The 18,426-nt window shown below is 40.3% G+C and overlaps 1 protein-coding gene across 3 annotated transcripts in view; it reads right to left on the bottom strand.

Moving 5' to 3' along the window:
* Positions 1 to 10,598: 10,598 nt before the first annotated feature.
* HEATR5B (HEAT repeat containing 5B) overlaps positions 10,599 to 18,426 on the bottom strand; it is a 100,291-nt gene continuing 92,463 nt past the window's right edge. For all 3 annotated transcript variants that reach the window (XM_089694196.1, XM_089694197.1, XM_089694198.1), the window contains exons 35-36: positions 15,327 to 15,540; positions 10,599 to 14,147 (exon numbers count right to left, since the gene is read on the bottom strand). In XM_089694196.1, the coding sequence (XP_089550322.1) occupies positions 13,843 to 14,147; positions 15,327 to 15,540 (519 nt within the window). In that variant the 3' untranslated portion in view covers positions 10,599 to 13,842. The remainder of the gene's footprint in view (positions 14,148 to 15,326; positions 15,541 to 18,426) is intronic.

Raw genomic sequence — 18,426 nt, 5'->3', positions numbered from 1 at the left:
ATTGGCCCTAGTATGTGTACGTATGAATGTGAGTTAGGAACTTTAGATTGTACGCCCCTTGAGGGTTAGGGACTGATGTGAATGTACAATATATATGTAAAGTGCTGCGTAAATTGACGGCGCTATATAAGCACCTGAAATAAATAAATCAGTAGTGGTTAAAGTTAGAATGTAGTCCGAACATTGGTGATCAGTGGAAGGCATATAGACAATCACTAGATGTGAATGGAAGAAATGTAGCCCCAACATTGGTGGTCACTGGGAAGAATGTAGCTCCTTCATTGGTGGCAAGTAGAAGGTAAGCTCAGAGAAGTGGAGCCCAGAAAAGACCCTGCATGTCTCATTAAATAGAACCTGTCACCTATAAATCATCACATAGGGGACTTTGTGTCCCCTATGCAATGAAAAAAAAAATAAGCATAAAATATTTTTTTTTTATTGCAAAAACGTAGTTACACCTAAGCACATAACATCCCCCACCCTTACATATACACACGTACGAATGTAAATGCATGTGTCAATTGCAACACACGTTACACATCACTGCACACGCTGGAGTGAGAGCAATAATTCTAGCACAAGACTTTCTGAACACTAAACTGATGACCTTTAGGGACTTTTGAAGTGTCACCTATAGAAAATATAGGGTACTGGTTTGTTGCCATTTGAAGGGCCCACACAAATTTAAGGTTTGACATATTCAGTATCCATGTTCTGTTAGTCGATCCTGCTCAGATGCTCACACACTGTAGTTCGTAGCAGACATTTTATTAGGTGCTCACAGCTGCCATTATACATGTGTATATCCCAAGAACTACAACCAAAGAGAGGCAATAACACAGTTGTACCAGTATCTAAGTAGTGAGACCCCTAGAGGCCATACACAGCATATAACATATTGCTACATCCTTTCTCTTTTAAATAAAAGAACAATGAAATATAACAAACACAAATTGGTAAAGTAGAACATAGCTATAAGTTAGATATAATCCTTGAGGTGAGCCGGCTTTCTGATTGTTCTGCCAGCTCGCGTAACATATGAGGTTTCTTCACAGAAATCGTGGTGTTCTTCTGATTCTGGCAATCTATTTTTCTGGGACTGTCTCTTTCTGCCTAGAGACCTCCCTATGCTCCTCAGCAGTCCCTGTTTCTTTGTTGCTGGTATTCATAGTCTCATCGCTTTGAGTGTCCATATACTGTTCCCAGGGCCCTGTATCATCTCCTTCTTGTGTTTTTCTCAGATGTCTCCGATTTCTCCTCCATCTTCTTCCTTCCTCTGTTATAATTTCATAGGACCGTGGTCCCAATTTCTGTACAACCTTCGCTTTTTTCCAGTGTTTGTCATATTTTCCTATTGGCTGAATCCGTACATTTTCATTGATCTGCAGAACAGGCAGATCTTTTGCAGATTTATTATAATAGAAAGCTTGCCTATCTTGATTCTTTGTTAGTTTGGCTTTAACATTGCCCACAAGCTTTGGCTTTAGTAGTTGACCTGCAGTTGGTAGGAGAGTCCTTGTACGTCTACTCATAAGCCGCTGTGCTGGACTGGTGTCTAGGCCTTGTGTGGGTGTGTTTCTGTGGTCCAGTATAGACAGGTATATCTCTGTACCTGCCTGTTTTGCCTTTTGCATGAGTCTTTTGGCTGTTTTTACTGCTGACTCCGCTTTACCATTACTCTGTGGATATCCAGGAGATGATGTCTGGTGCTCAAATTCCCACCTCTCCCTGAATTTTTTGAATTCTTCCGATGTAAATTGAACAGCGTTGTCAGAGAACACAATATCCAGAATGCCATATCTGGCAAAATGGGCCTTGAGTTTTTTAATTACTGTTTTGGCCCTTGTGTCCTGTAAGTAGTCTATCTCCCAGAAGTTGGAAAAATAGTCCACAGTTACCAGATATTCCTTGTCATTCCACGTGAACAGATCTGTTCCTACTTTTGACCATGGTCTGTTTGGAATTGGATGTGGTTGCAATGTCTCTTTCGGTTGCTTATCATTGCACGATGCACATATTTCACACTGTGCTATAAAGTTTTTTATGTGGTCATTCATTCCAGGCCAATAAACATATTCTCGTGCATGACGTAGACATCCTTCTACACCTAAGTGAGTCGAGTGCAATCTTTCTATAATGTCTCTTCTAAGGGATTTTGGTATGACAGCCCTTTCTCCTTTAAAGATGATTCCATGCTGCACAGAGAGTTCATCTCTTATGTGAAAAAATGGAGAAACCTCCATTGGAGCATGCTGCTTGTGTTTCGGCCATCCCTTCAAGATGACAGTCTTTAGGATCTGTAGAGTTATATCTTCCGCTGTGCAGGTCTGTATTTGTTTCAGTCTGTCTTTTGAGACAGACAGATATTCACACATATTGATGCTTTCAATGTCTTTTTCTTCTTCATTTGTGATGGGTAAGTAAGCTCTGCTTAGGGCATCTGCAATCAGTAAATCCTTCCCTGGACAGTAACAAATGTTAAAATCATATTTCTGAAGCCTTAACAGCATACGCTGCAGTCTTTTTGGGGCATTCAGTAGTGGCTTCTTTGTAATACTTTCTAAAGGCTTGTGATCTGAATGCACCACCACTTGTCGACCGTAGGTGTACTGGTGAAATTTCTCTAACCCAAATACTACCGCTAGTAGTTCCTTCTCGATTTGAGCATATCCTTGCTCTGTTAGAGTTAACGCTCTGCTTGCATATGTGATTGGCTGTTTATCCTGCATTAGTGTGGCTCCAAGGCCAGTTTCTGAGGCATCACATTGTACTACCACTGCTTGATCTGGATCAAAATATTTTAGCGTTGCTGCGTCTGCAATAGCATTTTTCACTGACTGAAAAGCAGTTTCGTGGCTTTCTGTCCATTCCCAGAGTACGTCTTTGTGAGTTAGCTGTCTCAGTGGCTCACACATGTCTGATAAATGCTTGCAAAATTTGGAAAGATAATTCACCATGCCCAGGAATCGTTGTACTCCACGTATATCTGTAGGTGTCGGCATGTCCTGTATTGCCCTCACCTTCTCTGGATCGACTTTAACACCATTTGAGGTAAGAAGATGTCCAATATATGGTACTTCTGTCATTTTAGTTTGAATTTTGCCAGGTTCAGTTTGATTTGTTTTTTTCTGCATCTGTCTAAGAATTGTATCATCTTTTTATCGTGATCCTTTGTTGCGGATTGTAGATCATCACCTTCCCCAACTATTAGTATATCGTCTGCTATTATTTTTACTCCAGACAGTCCTTCCAAAGCTTGCATCAATTTTTGTTGGAACACTTCTGGAGCCGGGCTTAATCCCATTGGCATTCTCAGCCACTTATAGCCTCCAAATGGGGAAGAAAATGCTGTTAATAAACTTGATTCTTTATCCAGTTCCACGTGCCAGAACCCATTTTTCACATCACATACCGAAAATATTTTAGCCTTTGATAGATCTGGTAGAATATCTTCTATTATTGGCATTGCATAGTGATTTCTTTTCAGGGCCTTGTTCAGTGGCTTAGGATCAATGCATATTCTTAACTTGCCTGATGGTTTTTTTACTACCACCAAACTGCTTATCCAGTCTGTGCTTTCCTGTACTGGTGCTATCATACCTCTGCTGTGCAAATCCTGCAGTTCCTCTTTAAGCGGTTGCATTAAGGCTACAGGTACTCTTCTTGTAGGCAGTCTGGTAGGCTGTATTGTATGATCAATTTCTAGTTTGTATTTACCTTCCAGGCACACATCACCTTCAAATAAATCAGCATACTCTGTTTTTATGTGGTGAAAATCCAAAATGTATTCTGCCTGTTGTTTAAGATTTTGAGTATTCTCAGAAACTTCCAGAGCCATGATGTTATGGGACTGCACCTTTATTAAGTCCATAGCCTGAACTGCTTTAACTCCCAGCAAAGGAATGTGATCATCCTCCTGCAACACAGTAAACTCCACTCTGTAGCTCTTTCTGTTACGTGGATTTCTTAAATTTAGCTTGCATGTTCCCATGGGTTTCAGAACACTTTTGTTGTACATGACCAGTACCTTATCAGTGGGCTCAATGGGAACCTGTTTGTTAAGCAGAGTAAATGGAATGACATTGCAGCTTGCTCCACAATCCAGCTGAAATCTTATGGGCTGTTCATCCACCATAAATATGTCAAAGAGCTGCTTTGCATCATTGGCTACTGGCTGTTTGACTACATTGACATTCTCTGTTGCAGACTGCAGCTGCAGCCATGTGATGCCCTCTGTGCTGTCCTCGTCTGTGTCCTGGGTCACTGTGTGGACTTGTCTGTACTGTTTGCTGGTTTTGAATCTGCACACAGCTGAAAAGTGGTTCATCTTGCCACAAGTCCTGCAGGACTCCCCATGAGCTGGACATTTCTCTTTGTCTCTTTCATGTCTTTTGCCACAGTATTTACACTGGACTGAGCTCACAGGGAGCCTGGACCTTGCTCTGCCTTTCACAGATACTGCATGTACTGAGGCATCACTGGTGCCCTCCATCATCTTCAGCCTGTCTTTAGTCAGCTCAGCAGCCCATATATATACATGTATACATTTCTCCAAAGCCAGCTCTTCCTCCCTCAGTAATCTTTCTATGAGGTGAGAGTCTCTGATGCCACACACTATCCTGTCTCGGATAAGGGAGTCCCTGATGTCCCCAAATCCACAGGTTGCAGCCAGTCTCCTCAGCTCTGTCACATATCTGTCCACACTGTCCCCAATCTCCTGATTCCTTGAGAAGAACTTGTATCTCTCCACTGTCTCATTCTTTTTGGAGTCACAGTGCTTATCAAATGCTTGCAGTATGTCTGTCAGTGCCATGCTGTCAGTGAGCAGGGTCTCGGCTAGTTCTCTGCCTTTTTCCCCAATCAAGTAATAAAACAGCTTTACTTCCCTCTGCTCATCTCTGGGTGCCACTGTCAGGTCCACATACAGAGTAAACTCTTCCTTCCAGTGTCTCCATGTCTGTGAGAGATTGGAAGAAGTGACATCCAGTCTCTGAGGGGGTTTCAGGCCACTCTCCATAGTGCAGTCTGATAGAGACTCTGTACTTACAGTTGCTGATTCTCTGTACAGTTCTAGTGTCACACAATCTGTATTTGTAGACAGAAGACTTGCTATTCAGAGGTCCAGTGCCCAGCTGCCACCATGTTTTGTTAGTCGATCCTGCTCAGATGCTCACACACTGTAGTTCGTAGCAGACATTTTATTAGGTGCTCATAGCTGCCATTATACATGTGTATATCCCAAGAACTACAACCAAAGAGAGGCAATAACACAGTTGTACCAGTATCTAAGTAGTGAGACCCCTAGAGGCCATACACAGCATATAACATATTGCTACAATCTATTTACTAGGTGCAACCTCATCTTTTTTATTTTACCAACAAATTGGGTAATTTATTGTATTTGTTTGCCCTAAAATTTCACTTTAGTGTGTTCTTAGTGAAATTTTGTGTTTCTTAGACCTTTTCGATAATCATCTGGAACTACCACTATTTTATTCTCTAGGATGTCTGCTTTTAGAAAATATACTGACTGTGTGGAGGTTTTGTGTAATCTTCATGCCTAAAATTAATTTTTTTTTATCAAGTGTATAAAAAAATGCAAAACTGCTTCTGGCATTGACAGGGTTAAAGCACTTTGAATTACAATCAAAGCCCTCTGTCACTAAATAAATTGGTTAGCATACAGTCCTGTTTACACGTTGTGTTTGCTTTACTTAAAAAAAATTATACCCTATGTCACTTTCATGGTGTTTCAAAGCATCTTCAAAGCCTCCATAGAAGTCTGTGACTAAGCTCCCTTACAACACCTGCAGCTTTTGAGATGCTTTTATTTAGCTTCGCTTTGGAGGTATCACAAGTATATGAGATATCCCAGGATGCACTGGGAGACCAACAAGCGAACCAGAAAGATGTTATCAGCAGTAACTTCTGGTTCATGTGTATATATTCTGGGACTGTCTGGTGCCAACATCACATCTAGTGTGCAGCATGGGGAAGCAGGAAGGTAAGCGAGGTCCGAACTGGAGCGGAGCAACTAGCAGACAGCAAATATGTTGTGCGACATAAGAATGCTATAGCAGAAAGTGAATACTGATTGGAGAGAGAGGACTGAGTGGCAGAGGATCAGGGGTACCAAAACAGAAGAAACTAGCAGTGTCACACATGATGTGTAGTGTCAGAGCGATATAGTGGGAGGTGAGCGGGGAGCACATAGAGGGGGATCAGCAAACCAGAGGATCAGAGCTGGGGATTACTAATGAGTGGGGAATCAGCAGAGCTGGGGGTTACTACTAAGCAGGTGATCAGCAGAGCTGTGGGTTTCTACTGAGCAGGGCATTAGCAGAGCTGGGGGTACTGCTGAGCAGGGCATTAGCAGAGTTGGGGGTACTACTGAGCAGGGGATCTGCTGAACAAGGGTGCTAAGAAGCTGGGGATCAACTGAACAAGGGTACCAATAAGCTGGGAATCTGCTATACAGGGGTACTAATGAGCTGGGGATCTGCTGAGTGGGGGTACTAATTAGCTGGGGTTCTACTAGGCTCCTCTAAAACAAATCGAAAATCAACACACACAGAACATTTGCCAAGCTTCATTAAAGCTTCAAACAAGCATCACTGAAGCATCGAAAACACAAAAAAACTTGTTAAAGTGGTAAGTGCTTCAATGTGGGTTAAAGTGGAGGCAAGTGTAAATGAGTCCTAAGGGTTAGAACTTCAGCCAGGTTTTCAATGCTATCTGTGTCCCTGCTGGGACACTTTCCTTTACCTTCTGTGTGGTCACGGAGATACACTATATTTCCAAAAATATTGGGATGCCTGCCTTTACATGCACATGAACTTTAATGGGATCCCAGTCTTAGTCTGTAGGGTTCAGTGTTGAGTTGGCCCACCCTTTGCAGCTATAACAGCTTCAACTCTTCTGGGAAGTCCAAAAAGTTTAGAAGTGTGTCTATGGGAATGTTTGGCCATTCTTCTAGAAGCTCATTTGTGAGGTCAAGCACTGATATTGGACGAGAAGGCCAGACAGGGAAGTGTGATTGGTCACTGCAGAGAACATGTCTCCACTGCTCTAGAGTTGTTTTGCATTGCACTTGATGTAAGGTTTGGATGCAGCTGCTTGGCCATGTAGTGCTAATCTGAAGGCCACATGAAGTTTGGATGTCTTTAGCTATTGACTCTGCAGACAGTTGATGACTGCTGCGCACTGTGCGCTTCAGCATGCGCTGACACTGCTCTGTCATTTTATGTGGCCTACCACTTTGTGGCTGAGTTGCTGTTGTTCCCAGTTGCAGATGGCAACCTATCACGGTACCACGCTTGAATTCACTGAGCTCCTGAGAGCGACCCATTCTTTCACAAATGTTTTTAGAAGCAGTCTACATGCCTAGGTGTTTTATTTTGTACACCTGTAACCATGGAGGTGATTGGAACACCTGAATCCAATTATTTGTTGGGGTGTCCCAATACTTTGGCAATATAGTGTATGTATTGCTACAATGGGCATATTGATAACAATAAAAACACTTGGCAGGTGGGAAAGGGTTAAAGCCTGTGTAAGGTTTTTGTTCTGCTCACTTTAAGTACATTTCCCGCACAGCTTGTTTTGTTGCTGGGAGATTAAGTAAAAGAAAGACTACCTGATGCCGGCTACATACTACAAAGCAGCACACAATACTTTATGGACTACATTGTGTGAAATAGTTTTGGATAGCATAAAAGGATTAGAACCACTCTGTTGGAACCATTTCCCCTTATCTTATGGTCATAGTGACACTGGTTTCAACAGACAGAACTGGTCACAGAGAAAATTTGACTATGGTTAGGTTCCCTTTAAAATGATGAAAAAAGAGGGAGAGAACAATGTTCTTGGACAACTTGCCAGCCAGCTTGCTAACAACCGAATTAACCTGTCTAACAGTATGCGTTTATAACAGGGGTTTAGTTAGCACACATTTGCAAATACATACGTAAGCCACAGAGCCACGACACGGCACCCTGATCATCTGTGGTCCTAACTCTAAAATTTGTGAGTCCCCATAGTAGAGGCACATGCATTTAATGGATAGATCAAGGGCAGGTGGACCTGAGGGAGCCACCCCTCTTAAAGGCAAAGGAGCGCACTGGACCCCAGCATGTAGCACAATGGCAACCAGGGTCCTAGTGCACCCACGTACCAAAAAATCAAACATGCATAAAAGTGGCCACCCGCCCAAGTCTATAACTGGCTTATGAAGCAAGGACACATAAACAGGCATCACATAGTGAAAAAAGAGGAAGAGAACAATGTTCTTGGACAACTTGCCAGCCAGCTTGCTAACAACCGAATTAACCTGTCTAACAGTATGCGTTTATAACAGGGGTTTAGTTAGCACACATTTGCAAATACATACGTAAGCCACAGAGCCCCCTGATGAAGCCACGTGACCAGTGGCGTAACGCGTAGGGGTGGGACTGTATACGTCACTCGGAGGGAGTCAGTCCGGTTGCCGGACCACGAGCGCACAGCTCCGACAGTCAGCGGCGGTTTGGAACAATAGTTGTACTACCACTATACGAATATATGTGAGTGCCACCTGTCAGCAAATTAAAAACTTTTAAAACGATAAAGCACCATGTCAGGATTTTTCTTGTTTATGGAGAACCGGATGGAGACAGGAAGACATTAGAGTGGCACCCCATGAGAGGAGATTTTTTCCATAGTACATGTCGCATTCCATGGATATCTCACAAACAGGAGTTCTTAATCAAGTAGGTTCCAAAGGAGGTGAACCGCAAGCTTTAATAGCCTAATTGCAGGCTATCTATGAGGTGAGCGCATATCTTCACTTGAGGGAGGAGGCACAAGCAGTCACCGATTTTATGATATTGAAGATTTCCCCAGCACAAAGTCACTTTTTTGTGGGACGTTATTATATATAATTATATTTTTTTATATATATTTTTTTTTTCATATATTATTTTTTTCATATATTCTTTATTTCATTTATTAGTTCACTTTTTCACTGTCTTATGCACATTGTTTATTTGAGTGGATTCAAATAGATTCACAAGTACAAGTATTCATGTTTATCAATACACATTTTTTAATTGTTTATATGTATTGATTGAAGGGTTGTGAGCGCAATACTTTATTCATTTTTATTTTACGGTTTTCACATTGGTAGTTATGTGCTAGAGGTTTGCGATCCAACAACAGGAATTTTCATTTTTTGGCTCGCAAGATTTCTCTCAAACAATTACGTAACTACTCTGCAAGTATTCTGTGTATATACCCAAGATTTCATTTTCAATTCTGACTACACTGACTACACTGTAACTTTACAATAGTCCTTACTGTGCCTATTGTTATATCCCAAGTCAGTCATAGTCAGATTTAGAAGTTACAAAAGAAATGTGCATGTTTCTTTGCAAGCTTGTGATATGCAAATGCATATGTTTATATGAACTACAGATATGAGCACAAAACTGGGTACGCTGGCAACCACCTGGACATACACTCCACTTTTCTTATTGATTCAGTGATTTCATAATACAACACTCTACCCAACTCTAATAGTTACTGACATTTTTTTCACTGCCACCTTTGATACTTTCAGCCACTAAAGAAAAAAGTAAAAGCGTCTTGATGCCCTGGAAACTCAAACTACTGAAGCCAGTTGTACGGTATATCTTCTAATTTGCACAGCTTCTGATTTGTTTCCTTTTTCCCAATAAACCCTTATCACTAAAAGTGAGCAAATTAATGCTGGCAAACTTTTGTTGTGTTTCATTGAGTGATTGATTGTAACATTCAATCAAATCAAATGGGCGACAGCATGAAAAATGAATGCCTGTATGGCTGGCATAAGACAGAAAAGTTAAATTGTCCATGTAAATTTAATTTATAAGTATTCACAGTATCAAACTGGAACTGTTTTTTTCCTTATTTCCGCAAAGAAATTGTAGACAATATCTCTCAATATAAGTGTGCAGGAATACACAATATTTCATGCTTTTACAGCTCTTCCCATTGCAGCAAGCAAAATTCTCATGTTAAGGCCCCTTTCACGCAGCATTTGGCCGCTTTGTTCAGCAGATCAGTGACCAGATCCCCTGCTTAACTGGAGCTGAACAGGAAAAATTGTTGATTTCTGACATCCATGCCTGTTCAGTTTGCCCCCTATCTGCTGTCAAAATGCGGATACAGACTGGCAATGGCTTCATAGGCAGCTGGATGTAAACAGACTTGTGTCTGTTTACATCAGGCTATCCTTTTTCCATTTTTTTCCCCCCAGACTTGGATGGATTCAAAAAGGTAGGCGGGTATATATAGACACCAATCTTTTTTTACATCCTCCTACCCATAGATATGCATAGAGCTTCCGATCAAGTCTACGTAAAAAAGTGACAAGTGGAGCTGGTCAGTAAGCCCATGTGAAAAGGGCCTTATAAAAAAAAAAAAGCCCACACAACACAAGCATTGGGGATCATGTAGTGGATCCTGTGACACCATCCACCTTGCACAGCACATACATTTATTTTGTGGACTTGTGTAGGCTTTTTAATTGTTTGAAACAAAATATACTTGAAAGTGTTAAAACCATTATATTTCACTACACATCAATGTCAACAAGTTTATTGTTTTAAACTGAAAATCAACAAAATGAATCAGGATCCAACTTGAATGTGTGTTACTATTTTCAATCATTATCTTGTACTATGACGACATGTCTGTATACATGCTGAGAATGTACAGAGGTTGAATATCTACAACTGTTTAGACAGATGAATGTAACAATAAAATTCACTTTAAATATTTACAACCAGTACAACACAAATTCATGGTTACCCAATAAGCAAAACACATTCATAAAGCATGTTAAAACCAGAAATGGTACTTCCTATAGTCAATATATGAATCAGAGAGAAAAAGCAAATAGTGGAAATAAATGTTGCCAAACAAATGCATAATATTTTACCTTTGAAACAAGTGACAAATACATTTCAATATGTTATAATAAATATTCGGCAAATAGTCTAAGTGCAAAATGAGTGCAGGCCTCACCCTAGTGTTTCAGGGAGATTATGTGTGCAATTTGTACTCTTAACCTCCTTGGCGGTATTCCCGAGTGTAGCTCGGGGTAGAATTTCTATACCAAGAACGGTAACCCCGAGCTACACTCGGGCTTACCATGCAGCGTTCTCTGGGGGTCCCTGCAGCACTTACCTTGTCCTTCGCTCCCACGATGGGTCCCCTGCAGCATCCCCGTCCATCTCCTCCGGCCGATGCCGGCATCTGGCTTACGTGTTCCGGTCCCTGTGACGTCGGAACGTTCGGGCAGCGGAACCGGCGGGAAATTTGAAATTTTTAAAAAATGACATTTTTTGCTGTCATTGCTGTTTCAATGCATTTCACATACATTTTGTCCCCACTGCTTTGTCCGGCGCCCTGCCTGCATTTTGACTGTTCTTTCTGCCTGGAAACTTAGAAAAGTCCATGGCGGCCAAAAAGCGTCCCTTTACGTCAAAAGCGGTTTTAGAACAGCGATAGTAAATCAGAACCACTTGCAGAATTGAGTGATAATGATTTGTGGGGAAATTCGTCATCAGACACTGAAAACGATTTTGCGACTTTGCTCAGCGATGTGCGAATTTGCCTCTGTATTTCAAATTTCAGTGTTTTTGGTTTGATTATATTATTGAATTCAATTTATTATTATTATATTATTATTTTTTATGATTATTTATTAAATTATAATTTATGATTTCGTGTTTCAAGTTTTATCATATCCGGAATGTTTAATAGACTCTTGTTCGTACAGATTTCAGTGAGTTATTCCTAAAAATTACAGCCTACAATAAAAAACTACATATTTCCATGCAAAAAAATGGTACCGCTTTCAGCACAAAAAATCGGAAAGAATCATACCGCCGAGGAGGTTAATAATGCTGGAAGCTGGTTTTCCAACGTCTATCTTATGTAGTCCTGGTTCACACTGATGCGGTGTGGAATTTGCAGCGTTTTCTGTGCGAATTCTGCACCGCATCAGAATCGCACCCTGTTCATGCGAACCAATGTGGATGTGTATGTTACGTTAACAACACCCCGAAAGCGGTCCGCAAAACGCGGTGCGATGTGCAGAATCGGATCGCATAGGTGTGAATACCCATGCGATCCGATTCTAGTGCAGACCAAAAAAGGGTCCTGCACCTTTTTGGTGCAGGTGCGATGCCATTAGAGACATACAAAATGTATGGCTCCAATCGCACCGCACACAAATCAAAAGTGATTTGCACAGGAATGCGGTACGGTTCCTGTGTGAATCACATGCGATATACCGCACAGCATATGTGTGAACCCAGGCTCAAAGTCAGACCAAGCGGTTGAGCAGTCTGTGCTAGCTGTTTGTACCTGCTGTAGAGAACATCTACATTATTTTGTCTAATCCGAATATAAAGTACCCTCTAAAAGGGATCCCCTGTACATTCTACTTGCTTACAGCTAAAGTTGGGAATACACCAGCAGATTTTGTAAAAAAATTCTGGTGAAAATTCTTAGTACATGCATAGGCTTGAAGAATGTTCATTTCGTTTGCCTTTAACGTTTCATTTTGGAATGAATGTAATTTCCTGAATGAAACCACACTGAATGAATAAAATTCATTCCAGGAAAATTTTCCTCCCTGCTCCATTGAATTTTCTTGTCACTGCAGTCATAAAGAAACATCGATTTGACCCCAACTAACCATTTGAAAATCGAATATTTGTAAAACTAAAAATTTCAAAACTACTATATAGAGCAGAAAAGACAAAAATCCCCTGCGCTCAAGAGTGGTGTACTGGCAATAGGATCTCAGGTCCTTAGCAATTGCAATACCAGCACAAGCTCTAAGGGTCGGGAGAAGCACTGTAAAATAAGGAAGACACCAACCTTGTGTATTACCTAAGTGGTTTCTTTGTTGATTTAATAAAATGGTTGTATACTCACAAAGAATTTCAATGACAAAAGCATATCAGAGTCCAAAGCGACCTAGTCACCGAAACGAGTCCCAAACGCATGAAAAATACACATTGTATTTTTTTTATATATTTAGAAGTCTATGTCTGAATTAGTATGTCACACATATATGCTATAATAAAACTGTCATCCAAGAATGGCTTTGAGGAAGAGGGGATCGCCCCTCGAAATGCCTCAGACATTTGGAAGGTCCTCTTGCATTTAGGACTTGTCTCGGTCACTAGGTTGCTTTGGACTCTGATATGCTTTTGTCACTAAAGTTGTTTGGTGGCTTTATTGATTTAATAAAATAGATGTATACTCGCACTAATGCATGAAGCAGGTGCAACCTCTCTTCATAGTTTTACAGTGCTTCTGCTAATGTATACCCAGCTTTAGTCTGACTAGAATACAAATAGTTCCGTGGCAGCTGTCTTTATGATACATGTGCTATGAGTTGCTATCTAAACCAATATAAGTAGACAGTTACCTGATCTTTAAACAGTAACAGAATTATATATAAATATATATTCAAAAATGCTGAAAGAGCCAAATTTCATTAAAAACATAAGCTTTTTTTCATAAAAATTACTCACAACTAAAATAATGGTCATGAGTATTTTGGGTCAGAAGCCAGAATTTTGACAAGGTGCACATGGAAGGGAATGATTGTGGATGAAAAAGTTTAAAAACAAAAAGGTGCTATAGAAACCATGAAAAAAACACAAAGAAAACAGTCCCACTAAGATACACTAGTGTTAATTTTTTCAATGCTGGAAGAGTTCCTGGTAAAAAGTCCATCAGAATGTGTTTCAGAATAAAGTCAGGGGGAAGTTCAGGAAATCCATCTGCTGAGCTTCTCTGCAGTTAGAAAAAATTAGTCTTAAGTTTGATGGTGGGTGCGCTTTGTATGGTGGGAGCAGGCTGTCTAGAGGCAGCTTTAGCCTTGCTTGCCTGATTAGCTCTAATGGCAGTTTCTAAACGTGCTTTCAATTCTGGAACAGCTCCCATAACAGTTTTGAATGCATGAGGATAAAGAGGGCCAATACGCATCAAGTTCTGCAGTGCAAACTCATGAAGATCCTTTGAGGAGGGTGATGCCGAGCTGAAAGCATTGACATCCAGCAAGTAAGAAATCAGTGTTGGAACCAACAGAGCAAGAAGCTGGACTCCTGTGGAGAAAAACAAATATGTTAAAGTGTAACTGTATAAAATGTATTCTACCTATATTATCTAAAAAAGTACTGCTCATATCAATCATAAAATAATAACATTTTGAAATAAAATCATAAAATATTCCCAAAATGACCACGATTCTTGTTGTTACATCTAAATGACTTGGGTACTTTGCAATTCAATTGTCAGGGTGACAAGCTTACCATAGAAATCATATAAACCAGTACACAAAAGTATCACCACAAGAACAAATTTTTCATCCTATCACTTCACTATCATGACACATTCATAAATATTTATTCTTTATATATTCTCTTTTGTTTGTGTTTGTAAACCTTAGAAAAAAAAAATGTTCCTGTGTCCTCAATTTACTGTTCCGGAGAGTAAACAGACCATGCTAATCACATCTGCCGATCCATGATAGTGTGGTCAGTTTATATCTTTTATCATTCGTTTCTTTGTACACCGTTTGTGTATATTTCTTTTGCCAGTTCTGTAGTCTGTGTAAAGCCGCACCCATCCTCTCCCCTCCTGCTTTGAGAGACTGAAGTTTCCACTGCAGTCGCTCCTCCCCTCCTCTTTGGAGAAAGACAATAGAGTTTGTATAGCACGTGTACGCTTGTCCATAGAATGAATTCATATTTTTGCTACCCATTACTTAATTTTATTTAATATTAAGTTATTTTTTTCTTCCGACATGTGACCGACACAGTGTCAGTCAGTGCTCTGAAGACACAAGGTCAGAGTTTAGTGAGTCCTCTGCTGACATATGTTATATACCTCAGCAGAGGACTAGCAGCTCCTCCCAGAGGAGTCCTGGAGCTCAGGAGGGGGAACAGAAGTAGTTACGTAACCGTAATATCGGACTAGATCGCAAAGGTACTTAGAAGCTTTATTTGGGGGGAGGGGGGAGACACTGAAAATATAAGAAGCTGAAATTAAAATGGATAATGCTGATTTATTTGAATTTACAGCTACTTTAAAGCAATTGGTGATGAATGGATTAGGAGCCACTTCAAGTTTTTCATGCTGTCTTTCTGTGCAAACACACTTTGTACATTTACTGTACATGCAAAAAAAATAACCAAAAGCCATCCTACAGCTTTGATGGCATGCTAAAATATTTGTAGAGCACAAGTAAATGGCAATCATTTAAAAAAAAACATTGTACTTACTATTTTTTTCTTCTCCCAAAGCAACTACAGTCTCTAATACTTTAATACCTTCCTGCACTGCCAGCAACTCTGTGCTGTTACTCGGTCTTTTTTTTGCAACAGCCTTTAGATTTTCTACCATGATGGGTGCAAGTGCATGAATATAAGGAGTGGACAGAGCTCGATTGGAGTGCTGGAACACTGACAATATAAGCTGGTAACATTTTGCTTGCACCTGTGAAATAGAAAGGTGAGAAATAATCAGTTTTGTTATTGATACTGTGGCAGCCAAAAAAAGATGTTCTCAATTGTATGAGCATCTGATACCCCGATAGAAAATCATCCTGAAATCCACCAAGCAATATTTGAAGCCAACATGACACGTAACCCAACTGCTGTTTTTATATCTTCCCCTCCTTGAAAAAGGCAAATTTTTTTTAAATCACATACTTGAAAAATTCACAAATGAAAGCTGCGGACACTTTCCTAGAGAAATGGATTACACACCTTACTTGTATTCAAGCCTTGTGCAGTGACTTTACCCTCCTGGCACATCCAAGGTAATGTTCAATTCCATTCAAACTGGCCAACAGAGAGGACTATTTTAGAAAATTGGTAGCCCTTTTTATTTAAGTGGCAAGAAAGTGACAATTAAAAGTTCTGGACCTTGGATGTAAAAGGTATGTCCCAAAAACTTAAAAAAAGGTGCATCTTTGCCCTTATCCTCTTCCCCCACCGCAGCTCTACTGTCACTTGCACCAGCAATTGCTTTGCATCACAGTGTCTATTGAGAAATATGTTGCAACAATGTACTGTTACATTGGGTTCACTCTTGCGCACATCAAAAGTGTGACTTTCAGTCTACACATAACATGTTAAAAGTAACCTAGCTTTGGTTCGCACTATAAACCGCATGTGACTCACACAGGAATCGCACTGCATTCCTGTGCAATTCACATGCGATTCAGTGCAGTGCGACTTGAGCCCAATCATTTTTAATGGGCACAAATTGTACTGCATCGCACTAAAGACATGCATGCACCTTTTTGGGAGCTGCACCGCAACCAGATTGCAGGGTCGTTTTGTACCATGTGATCCGGTGCAAGCAAAAACACTGCGATTGCAACCTGAATTTAGGGAGTCGTTAACTTTGTATTGACACCCGCAGCAGATCACAAGAGCAGTGCGATAGAAATGCGATGTGGGAAACGCGCAGAGATTGCGGCGTTTTCGGCACTGCATTAGTGTGAACCCAGGCTAAAAGCAAAAGAAAAATAAAAATGATATATATAGATATAGATATATATATATATATATATATATATATATATATATATATAGATATATATATATATATATACACACACATTAGTAAATACACACATACATCCTTTCTTTCCTTTTCCTCTAGTTTATTCTCTATTTTAACAGTTAATCTGAATTAAATAAACTGTGCTCCTATATAGCCGCTAATTAAAGTGTTACGAAACCCGGAACCCTGCATGTACTATATCTGGTCTCCCACACTACAAAGAACATGAAAATGCAATTATTTTAGTAAATATAAACTGCTAAATACATTTTCTCATCAGCAGTCTATAGCAGTTTTTTTACTTCTAACAGTGTCCACCAGAGCGCTCGTTAAAGCTTCTAGGAAGAATTTTTATTCTCCCCAGATTGTCCTATGAGGCTGCAGGACCCCTGACTCTCTATGTGGATGGTGCCGATTGGCCCTGTGCTGAGCACTCTCCCAAGAAAAAAAAACTCTAGCAATACACACCAAACTGAGCATGTGCAGCTTGCTGCCAAAGCTCTGCTCTATCAGGTGATGGACTGGGGACAATAGAAGGAAGGGAGCCATTTTACACAATGTGAATGATTAACCTCTTAGGTTCCACAGTGAGTATAACAAGCATACTTTACTGCATACACAGACTGATTTTACGGTGTGGGTTTAGTAACACTTTAATCCTTAGTTATCCCTAACTAGCTCCTTCTTCCCCTTTCCCCTATAAATTTTTACAGCATGGAAAATGTGACTTTCATTAATACCCTTTATTTCTTTACAGGTTTTGCATTAAAGATGATACATTGTTTATATAAAAGAAAAAAAAATAGACATTTTGTAAAAGTTTGTTTTTTGGAATTCATTGAGGGATAGAAGAATCAGAGACAACTGAGTCTACAAGGGGATTTGGAGATTGAAAATAAAAAAAAAAAAAAAAAAAAAAAAACATTGACCATCCAGGTTTAACTGCTCCCACTTCCAGCATGCCTCACTTAGTGTAAAAGCACTAACATTAAAGTAAAAGTTCACCCAAAACCTACTCACAGCCACATTCTAAAACTAATCTTTCTAGCCTTGTAAAGAAGAAATCACTATACATACCTTTTCTGAAGCCAATCCGGTCCGGTCTCCAGTGGCGGATGCTGTATGCGTGAGAGAAACAACAATAGCTGTGAAATGCCCATAAACGTACTATGGGGCTTCCATCATCAGCTGCCTCTCCTGCACACACCTACACACTGAAGCCAACGCTGACAGCTCAGCATAGTACAGGACCGGAGCTGCTGCAGAACAGCAACAGAATGTTTAGCGATTTTGTCTTAACAGATAGATTAGTTTTCGAAATGTGGCTGTGAATAGGTTGAGAGTTAGTTAGGTTTTGGGTTAACTTCTACTTTTTTTTTGCAACTGTTTCCCAGATTGTCCCAATTGCCTCTATATCCTGTGTCCCTCAATGAACGAAAAGGGAAATAGTAATTCTGTAGTTACTGTAAAATCGGTTTCTTGGTGTTCATTGATGGACGCAGGTCCCACAAACAGAGGAGTGGGACCTGCGTCCATCAATGAACACCAAAAAAACGATTTTACAGTAACTACAGAATTACTATTTCCCTTTTCGTTCATTGAGGGACACAGGATATAGAGGCAATTGGGACAATCTGGGAAACAGTTGCAAATCTGGGAAAGTTGCTGGATGCCAGAAATCCCAGGCGTCACTCTTAGATCTAGAGGAGCGAGCTTTGACAGGAAAGTCAGAAACCTGATCCAGTGATATGTTAAGCTTAAATAACGACCTGTATGAGCCAATGAGAAATGCTGGGACGGGAAGCTTTT

The sequence above is a fragment of the Staurois parvus genome, unplaced genomic scaffold (genome assembly GCF_062004578.1).
Source record: "Staurois parvus isolate SC_StPar_1 unplaced genomic scaffold, SC_StPar_1.0 ptg000655l, whole genome shotgun sequence".
In the NCBI taxonomy this organism is placed as follows: domain Eukaryota; kingdom Metazoa; phylum Chordata; class Amphibia; order Anura; family Ranidae; genus Staurois; species Staurois parvus.
The sequence above is the reverse complement of the archived record's forward strand: the minus strand, read 5'-3'. Positions and strand labels throughout refer to the sequence as shown.